Source organism: Nicotiana attenuata, chromosome 2, assembly GCF_001879085.1.
Source record: "Nicotiana attenuata strain UT chromosome 2, NIATTr2, whole genome shotgun sequence".
Classification (NCBI taxonomy): Eukaryota; Viridiplantae; Streptophyta; class Magnoliopsida; order Solanales; family Solanaceae; genus Nicotiana; species Nicotiana attenuata.
Window position 1 is genome coordinate 79,864,423 of NC_031990.1, and position 10,634 is coordinate 79,875,056.

The window sequence follows — 10,634 nt, forward strand, 5'->3', positions numbered from 1 at the left end:
TAGCGACCAATGTTGGTCGCTATTTTGGTCAAAATAGTCAATACATTTTGGCTACCAAAAATAGGACCAAGGTTGGTCGCTTCTGTAAATACAGTAGCTAAAAAACGTGTTTCCCCTCATATTCTCTTATTTTTTCTCTCTCTTCTCTCTCTCACACCCAAACTCCCCATCCCCTTCCGTCTGCCTCCATCGACGCCGCCGTCCCCCTCCACCCTCCACCCGCCGGAGGCAGCAGCAGCTCCACCGCCGGTGTCCTTCACTGTCCAGGTAGGTTTCTCTCTCCTTTCCTTATTTCTTTCGAAATACACAGATTTATTTTAATTCTTTGTAGTTTAATTTGTAAAAATTAATTGTTCTTAGCTAAATTAAATGTAGGATAATTATTAGTAGCTAAAATAATTAGTTTTACCTACTAATTTGGGGAAAGATGGGTTGAAGAGAAGAAACCCTAAATTTTTAGGGTTTATGTTAAGTCTTGTTGTGGTTGGGTCAAATTAGAATTTAGTTCTTGTGAGGATTAGAATCTAGATCTGAGTATCTTGATATTTATTTTATTTCATTGTTTGACTCATGTAGATTTTCCTAAATAGAACTTTTCTAAATAAAACACTTAACCCATTACATTATTGGGCATATTACACATATATAACTACATACTTAAGATATGAATTGAAATTTTGGTTTATGTATTGGAATTTTATATTATAAATTAAAATTTTAGGATATGACTTGAACTTTTGTGGATATGAGTTGAACCTTTAGGATATGAATTGGAATTTTTGTTTATGAATTGGAATTTTAGATTATAAATTGAATTTTTTTTGGATATGAGTTGAACCTTTAGATATGAATTAAAATATTGGTTTATGTATTGGAATTTTAGTTTATAAATTGAAATTTTAGGATATGACTTGAACTTTTGTGGATATGAGTTGAACCTTTAGGATATGAATTGGACTTTTAGTTTATGAATTGAGATTTTGGTTTATGTATTGGAATTTTAGTTTATAAATTGAAATTTTAGGATATGACTTGAACTTTTGTGGATATGAATTGAACATTTAGGATATGAATTGGACTTTTAGTTTATGAATTGAGATTTTGGTTTATGTATTGGAATTTTAGTTTATAAATTGAAATTTTAGGATATGACTTGAACTTTTGTGGATATGAGTTGAACCTTTAGGATATGAATTGAAATTTTGGTTTATGTATTGGAATTTTAGATTATAAATTAAAATTTCAGGATATGACTTGAACTTTTGTGGATATGAGTTGAACCTTTAGGATATGAACTTTTAGGATATGACTTGAAATTTTAGGATATGACTAGTGTCACACCCCTTTTCTACCCCCCGAAAAATATGTATGTATGGATTGTGGGTTAAAGAGTTTTTCCAATTAAAGTGACAATGCTTGAGTAGGGATTATTTTATTGTTCAGAGTCGCCACTTGGAATTGATTTTTTCGGTGTTCCAAGTCACCATTTATTTGAATCCCTAGTCAAAGGAAGGTTTGACTCTATTTTATCGGTCCGCGAAAACAAAGTTCGGGTAAGGAATTCTGTTGACCGGGGAGAAGGTATAAGGCACTCCCTGAGTCCCGTGGTTCTAGCACGGTCGCTTTATTTACTTAAAATTTGGCTTAAATTAATTTTGGACAAACTGTGATTTATACGATTTTCATGTTTTACCTATCCGCTTTTATCTCTTGATTATTAGAAAAATTAAAGAATATTTTGAAGAATAAGATTCATGACCGCACTACGCAAGCGAATGCGTGATCGACGAAATTTATTATTTAGTCATAACAGTGCTACGCAAGCGAATCCGCAGTCATGACAAACAATTATTAATAAGTTATTTACTTTTGAAAAATTACTACGATTGTGCTTTGAGGAAAAATTAACTTGAAATTTATTAAATGTCACTACCGCGCTACGCAAAGGAATTCGCAATTTTTAGCAAAGGGTTAACTAAATTAAAAATTGACTAAAACTAATGGATATGACATGAGATTGTTGAATTAACTTATTGAATGTGAAACATCTCACTATACAAGCGAGTCCGTGAACGAAAAAATTTAAGCGCGCCTACTAGTTGCTCAGCGTTTAAATTAATTTACAAGTGCTTAAGTTATTAAAATATTAAAAAGAAGCATCCAATTTGACAGGATCTGTTGGACGAAACTGATTTTTAAATCATTTGGGCCTGCTTATGACAATCTTAGAAAATAGGCTAGCTATTTATTTATTTCTTAGAAGAAAGAAATGGGCCAGCTAGCTTAGTTGGCATTGGGCCTAAAGAATTGAGCTTTTGGCCCAAATTTTTTACCTGCTGAAACATCCAGCCCCACCCACGGCCCACATTGTTTGTCTCTTTACTCAGCAGTTGGAGTATTAAACCAATACCCGTTCCGTCACAACATTCAAAGTTATATTAACTCAAACAACTTATTTAAATCACCATCTTTCTTAAAATGCTAATTGAAGATATCAAAGGAATGAACAATTTGATGTCAATAACGGAATCCAAGAAATAGATGAACCGTAAAACAGATTATATGCTCACCTAGGCAATTTCAGATAATGAAACCAAAGAGAAAGAAGTAAACTCTTTTATATATACATATATGTGTATTTCTGGAAAAGAAAGTATCTTCAACGGAAAAACTCATCCAAAATTTCCAATATCGAGAACATACTTCCAATACAAATTCTAACAAAGACAAACAAAATAAACTAATCTCACTTCATCATAACTTATAACAAAACATACATATGAAACTGAAAACTAACAACATTTTTTGGTTTAATTCACATGGCCAACCTTTATACAAACATTATTTCATTCACACATAACGAAAGAGAGATTAAAAGAACGAGATGGAGAAGTAAAACGCATTAACATGTTCATGTTTCATTCAGTCAAATAGAGGTTTACACTAAAGGGAAAAAAGGAGCAAAAAATTACCTAGAAGCAGAAGCTAAAAAGCGTGGGACATCGATCCAAGGCAGGCAGCAATTTCAACAGGAAATGGAAACGATCAACAAAACGACCAGCAACAATTTAACCCAGTATCAACCAGATATTAACCCAGAAACTTCAGAAAAACTTTCAAAGAAAGAAAAGCCCAGAAACTAAACTCACAGCTTTTATTTTTTGGAAGGTTTTTGCTCTTAGTTTCAGCCTACTACAATGTGTTCAAATGCAGACTTTTTCCTCAAGTTTGGTGCCTTTTGAGTGTAAAAGATAGATAGTATATTAGAGTGTTCAAAAATACCCCCTTTAATTGAAAGAAAGACCTCTCCTTTTATAGGAGAGGGTGGCATTCAATTATTATTGCAAGACTATCCAAAGGATAGATTTTCTACAAAAAAAATCTGTCCCAACAGTTCAATGGACAGATTTTTGGTGAAAAATCTGTCTAAAGGACAGTTTCTTTACCAACTGTGTATAGTGTTTGGAATAGTGTGCTCAAAATAGCTATTAAAACAGTGAAAGCAACCAAACATGGGCCCTATACTCAAGTACCCTCTGACTGTATCAACAAATAGCTGAATTCAAAACTCAAACCTTCAAACTAACCAAACTATGAATTGAAACAGCAGAAACAAGACTTAAAAGATAACCGAACTAAGTATTCAAACTAAATAGATTGAAATCAACTCTATTCATACAAACTAACATGAAGAGACTGTGATAACAAACTGAAGTGCAAAACAGAAGTTAAACGAGCATTACTAAATTATCACACATGACTAATAACAACTTAACAAACGACTAACTAAATAAATGATTCAACTAATCTTTTTGATTTTTCATGAAACTAGTATAAAACACTTAACTATCGACCGGCTAGGTCGGAAAACTGAAAATTCAAACTCAACAAGTTCACACAAAATAGTCGACCAGCTAGGTCGAAGAATCGAAAATCAGAACCAATAGACAATAACGAACTATTCGACCGGCTAGGTCGAAGAACTGAAATTCGCATTTATAAAGTAACATGTAATTCAAAATTAATACTCAATTGCACATAAATAACAGCTACGTTAATAGAAATTAAACCTTTAAAACTAATACTAATTGCAAAAGCGAAAAATCAGAGAAGATAAAAAGGGAGTAAGGTTTATACCAATCGAGGGCATTTGACACTGTTCGAGCCACGAGAAGATACCGAGGATGCCAATTGGTGGCTGTCCGACCCCGAGGCGTATGTTTCTTTTTGGCAGACGCTAAACCAATAGATTCTGGCGTCTTGCCAAAAGAAATCAAATGCCTTTGGGTCGAAAGAAGAAAGAAAAAAAAGAAAAGGAGAAGCAGTGGCGGCGGGGCAGTGGAGGTCGCCGAAATTCCGGTCGCCGGAATTTCGGGTTAAGGCCAATGCCAAATGGTAGCCCTTGCTGAGCTCTATCTATGTATGTAAAAATTAGGTGGAAAGGGTGGCTCAATCTCCACGAATTTGTCAAAAAATGGTGGATAGGGTTTTGATTTAGGCTAGATTCGTGGAATTTGGTTGGGATTTGGAGAATATGAGGCTTGGATTCATGGAGAGGAGGTTGAGAGGAAGAAATGCTAAAATTTTGGGGTGGTTTGGAGGTTGGCCACCGCCGGTGGCGAATTCCGGCGGGCGGCACTGGGCGGCGCGGGCGGCTTAGGTCAGAGAGTGAGAGAGGGTGAGAAGATAGAGGAAGAAGAGGAGAATTAAGGGGAAAATGGGGTCAAATTTTGGGGAATTAAGGGTTTAAATACCCGAGTGGGAGATTAATCAGGGCCGTTGGATCAAGCGAAATTGAATGGAGGAGATCCAATCTTCAGATTACTAAATGAAACGACGTAGTTTTGATCCAAAACTACGTCGTTTGGACCCTCCCCTTGGCCGCCCCTTGTGGACCGGATTTGGACGAAATGGGCTCAAATTTTGGGCCAATTTTGGCTCAATTTTAATTAAAATACACTAGTCCAATCCCTACCCCATTTATCAAACCATTAATCAACTCTTAAAACTTATACATACAAAAATAAGAAAAAACACACACACACACACACACACACACACACACACACATATATATATATATATATATATATAGAAGAAAAAGATGGGGCAAAAATTAGGCATTTACAGCTGCCCCTCTTTGCTCGAGAACATGATGAGTTTTCGTGCAAAGACAAATGAATGTCATTGCTAATTTTTGATCATATATCAATCCAAGGGAAGCAAATTTTGAAAAATAGTGACCGAACCTTGCTTCTGAGGTTGCCTACATATCCTTGGCTATAAAGGAATCAGGTCAGTGTAGTTCTGGAAAAATTTGGTAGCTGGGACTACCAGACACTGGAGTTAAGACTGCTGTTGTTGCTGTTACTCTTACTGTTACTGCTTCTTAATTCAAAAGAAAAAGAGAAGAGCACTACATATGTCTGCAAACTAAGAGTACAAAATTCCTATCTACGTGTCTTCTGGAGTCAAATATTGATTCTTGACTTGCTCTCTTGTGTTGACCTTAGACTGGATCTTGATTCTCTTTAGAGAAGAGATTATGACTCAATCTCGGTTGCTTGCTTTCTGGATTAGAATTTTGAGAAAATGAAACTTGAGAAGTTGCGTTGCCGACACATTATCAAGGCTAACTCCGACTATCTTGTGATCGAAGGACTTCTTTCTTCTGATGAGAAACTGAAACTGCAAGCTTTAATCGTCACTTGGGCTGTGCGGCAGAGCCTGCGAAGCCATCAAAGACGAACAAAACGAACAAAAATTTGCTGCCCAGTCTGGCACTAGGAAAATTTTGTGAGTTATTAGAGAAAGCTACAAACTATTTAATTTATTGAAATAAGGAAAAGACAGTAATATAAACTAGCTATGTGAGGATACGCAACCACAGGGTAGCACCCTGTGTTACCAAAGGCAGTGGAATTATAGCACAGTATCCTATATTACTGAAAGGAAACGTAGCCAGGGGTAGGAGCCTTGTACCACTAGGAAGGAATGTAATTATGGGTTGGTATCCTTGTATTACTGATAAAGTGTTGAATCCCCTAGGCGAAACGATTCTACCTGAGTTAAGCTACATAAAACACCCTGAGCGAAGAGTACTTCTACTCGGAACTATGAGCTGGATCCCCCTAGTAGAAAGGATTCTACCTGAGTTAAGCTGTGTAAAACACCCTGAGCGAAAAGTACTTCTACTCGGAACTATGAGCTGGATCCCCCTAGGCGAAATGATTCTACCTGAGTTAAGCTGTGTAAAACACCCTGAGTGAAGAGTACTTCTACTCGGAACTATGAGCTCGATCCCCCTAGGCGAAAGGATTCTACCTGAGTTAAGCTGTGTAAAACACCCTGAGTGAAGAGTACTTCTACTCGGAACTATGAGCTTGATCCCCCTAGGCGAAAGGATTCTACCTGAGTTAAGCTGTGTAAAACACCCTGAGTGAAGAGTACTTCTACTCGGAACTATGAGCTCGATCCCCCTAGGCGAAAGGATTCTGCCTGAGTTAAGCTGTGTAAAACACCCTGAGTGAGGAGTACTTCTACTCGGAACTACGAGCTCGATCCCCTAAGGCGAAAGGATTCTACCTGAGTTAAGCTGTGTAAAACACCCTGAGTGAAGAGTACTTCTACTCGGAACTATGAGCTGGATCCCCCTAGGCGAAAGGATTCTACCTGAGTTAAGCTGTGTAAAACACCCTGAGCGAAGAGTACTTCTACTCGAAACTATGAGCTGGATCCCCCTAGGCGAAATGATTCTACCTGGGTTAAGCTGTGTAAAACACCCTGAGTGAAGAGTACTTCTACTCGGAACTACGAGCTCGATCCCCCTAGGCAAAAGGATTCTACCTGAGTTAAGCTGTGTAAAACACCCTGAGTGAAGAGTACTTCTACTAGGAACTATGAGTTGGATCCCCCTAGGCGAAAGGATTCTACCTGAGTTAAGCTGTGTAAAACACCCTGAGCGAAGAGTACTTCTACTCGGAACTATGAGTTGGATTCCCCTAGGCGAAAAGATTCTACCTGAGTTAAGATGTGTGAAACAACCTGAGCAAAGAGTACTTTTACTCGGAACTATGAGCTGGATCCCCCTAGGCGAAAGGATTCTACCTGGGTTAAGCTGTGTAAAACACCCTGAGCGAAGAGTACTTCTACTCGGAACTATGAGCTGGATCCCCTAGGCGAAAAGATTCTACCTGAGTTAAGCTACGAAAATGGGAGGTGTGAACAATAGTGATGCATGCTGAAAAGAGAAAAAATGGAGATTTTAAGAAGCTTACGTTTGGTGACGTTCATCTGTTAGAATTTCCATTCTGCACCCCTTTGTTCCTGCTTCAAACAAAGAAAGATTTATGAGTTTTCAAAGTGGTGGTTGGTTTGTGGCCTTGATCCCTTGATTCCTTGAGTAGTTTGATTCACGGCCACTGCTGTCGAAGAACCGATTCTGTCAGCATGGTACCGAGATGCTCGGCTGCTCTGTATCATTTTCTAGAGACCTTGGATTTACATTATTTCCCCCAACTGTTTCATACCCAGATGTCCATGGTACCACTACCCTTGTCTCTAAGGCAATGCATTTTTTTCTTTAAAATCAAACTCAGTTGTCTTGCACCCAGTATCAGTTTGTGTCCGTAGTGCTTATCAACTTTCTCATGAAGCAGGTCCTGCTCATGCGACTTTTTAGTTTCTTTAAAACACTTTGTTTGCTTTATCAAATGAGATCTCAGATGGATTCGTGCCTTCGCCAATGCCATATATGCCCCAAATTGTGCTCGATATTACGGGGGAATTGTAGCTAGTTTCGCAGCCATTTCTTTGTTTTGCTTTTGATGCAGGATTAGACCGAAAGGGACTCAAAGAAAAATTATGGTAAAAACGGAATAATAATTGAAAGTGAAAAAGAACAGTGTTTAAACAGAAGATGTCCCTTTCGAGGAAAGGAATAGGGAGACTTATCTGGAGGTATGTGCCGACTTCAATGAATCATGACATGCATTTTGGACTGGACTCCTGATCCGTCTAAGCTGTCTAATTCTCAAAATCCGCCGCAAACGTTCATCTTGAATTTGTCTTGGTTGTGCTCATGCCGGAGAATCAAAGACCCTCATTCGGCTAGTAGCGCCTTTTGTAGGTTTTCGCTAACTAACCTCTCTCATTTCTCTACTAACCGTCGCCTTATGGTGCCCATATGGGTTTTCACCAATAAGACTCTCTCATTTCTCTGCTCACTGTCGCCTTATAGTGCCCGTACGGGTTTTCACTAATAAGACTCTCTCATTTCTTTTTCTCCTTTTTTTTTTTGAATAAGATACTGCAGGAGGGAGGTTAACCAACACCTTTGGCATGGGGACTTCAAACATTCTCAAAAAAAAACATCGATCAGAAGTTCTTGAAAGGTAAAAAGGCGAAATGAACCTTGAACTGAATTACAACTTTTGGAACCGTTTTACAGAAAAACCGTGAAATAAAACAAACTTCTGCCCCAGTTTTGGAGTATTGGGATTATGGATTTTTTGTTCTGATGGGACCGAACCCAGGGTAAGGCTGCCTACGTATCCTTTCGGAATCAGGTCGGACGTAGTTCAATGACTCAGAGATTTGTTGTTTTGGCTTTTTTACAAGTACACATGTTCTAAAAAGTGAGAAACAAGGAAGACAAATACTGCCCAAAAAGGATTAACAAAAGGGTGACACCTATTTGGAATAGCTAGCAAATGATAGCCTTCGTCACTTCGATTTGAGAAAATAAATGCGTGAAAATTCTACTGTGGGTATATATCAGACATAATCTTTTGATTGCATCTGTAGTCATGTCTGGTACCCGTCCTTCTTCATCTACCAAGTGCAAGGCCCCTTTTGGTAACACTTTATTGATGATGTAAGGTCCTTGCCAGTTCGGGGCGAACTTTCCTTTAGTTTCTACCTGGTGCGGAAGGATGCGTTTCAAAACCAGTTGGCCTACCTCAAATCGCCTTGGGCGCACTTTCTTATTGTAAGCGCGTGCCATTCTTTGCTGATATAATTGGCCGAAACACACTACTGCTAGCCATTTTTCATCGATCAACATCAGTTGTTCTAATCGGGTCTTGACCCACTTAGTGTCTTCAATCTCTGATTCCACAATAATTCGGAGAGAGGGAATTTCGACTTCAGCGGGTATTACAGCTTCAGTTCCATATACAAGCAGATACGGAGTTGCACCAACAGATGTGCGAACAGTCGTTCGGTATCCCAAAAGAGCAAAAGGCAGCTTTTCATGCCATTGCCTGGAACCTTGGATCATTTTCCTAAGAATCTTCTTGATGTTCTTGTTTGCCGCTTCAACGGCTCCATTGGCTTTTGGCCGGTAAGGGGTAGAATGACGATGCATGATTTTAAATTGTTCGCATACCTCCTTCATCAAATGACTATTTAGATACCAAAGCGACAGATGATGTTGGAATGAACAAAGTCTACCACTGCTTTCTTGGTGACTGCTTTGAAAGTGACGGCCTCCACCCACTTGGTGAAGTAATCAATTGCAACCAAAATGAATCTATGCCCATTTGAAGCCTTTGGCTCGATTGGACCAATAACATCCATTCCCCAACCAACAAAAGGCCAAGGAGAGGACATGGGATGCAATTCTGAAGGAGGCGAGTGAATCAAATCACCATGAATCTGGCATTGGTGACACTTGCGAACAAAACTGAAGCAATCTCGCTCCATAGTAAGCCAATAATACCCCGCCCGCAGAATCTTCTTCGCCAAAACATATCCATTCATGTGAGGTCCGCACACCCCCGAATGCACTTCACCCATGATCTGCTCTGCTTCTGTAGCATCTATGCATCTCAACAAGTTTAAATCTGGGGTCCTTTTGTACAGAATTTCCCCATTCAGGAAGAAACCACTGGCGAGCCGCCTTAAAGTTCTTTTTTGATCTCCTTTGGCATGCTCTGGATATTCTCTCATTTTCAGGAATCGTTTTATGTCATGATACCATGGTTTACCATCTGGTTCTGTCTCAATTGTATTGCAGTAACCGTGTTGATTTCGAACTTGGATTTCTAGCGGATCAATATGAGCGTTGCCTGGATAAGGGATCATCGAGGCTAAAGTAGCCAAGGCATCGGCTAGCTCGTTGTGAAACCTAGGAATGTACCTGAACTCGATGGATTTGAATCTTTTGCTCAAGTCTTGCACGCATTGTCTGTACGGAATAAGCTTGATGTCTCGAGTCTCCCATTCGCCTTGAGCTTGCCGGATAAGCAAGTCAGAATCTCCCATAACCAATAGTTCATGCACATCCAGATCGATGGCCATTTTCAAACCCATGATACAAGCTTCGTATTCTGCCGTATTATTGGTACAGAAGAATCGAAGTCGGGCCGTTGCAGGGTAATGATGTCCAATAGGTGAGATGAGGATTGCCCCGATCCCAACTCCTTTGATATTGACAGCTCCATCAAAATACATTTTCCATACAGGGTGATCGTCTGGAACCACTTCTCCTATTGAGTTGACCTCTTCGTCTGGGAAGTATGTGCTAAGTGGCATGTACTCATTATCAACTGGATTCTCTGCCAAATGATCTGCCAAAGCCTGTGCTTTCATCGCGGTGCGAGTGACATAGACGATGTCAAACTCTGTGAGCA

At 39.1% G+C, this 10,634-nt stretch overlaps 1 protein-coding gene across 1 annotated transcript; it reads right to left on the reverse strand.

Annotated features, from left to right (window-relative positions):
- On the reverse strand, positions 9,739-10,314 carry LOC109223094 (the record flags this gene model as incomplete). Its single annotated transcript, XM_019387353.1, has 1 exon — positions 9,739-10,314. A coding segment is annotated over exon 1 (576 nt), but the record flags the coding sequence as incomplete, so codon positions are not given.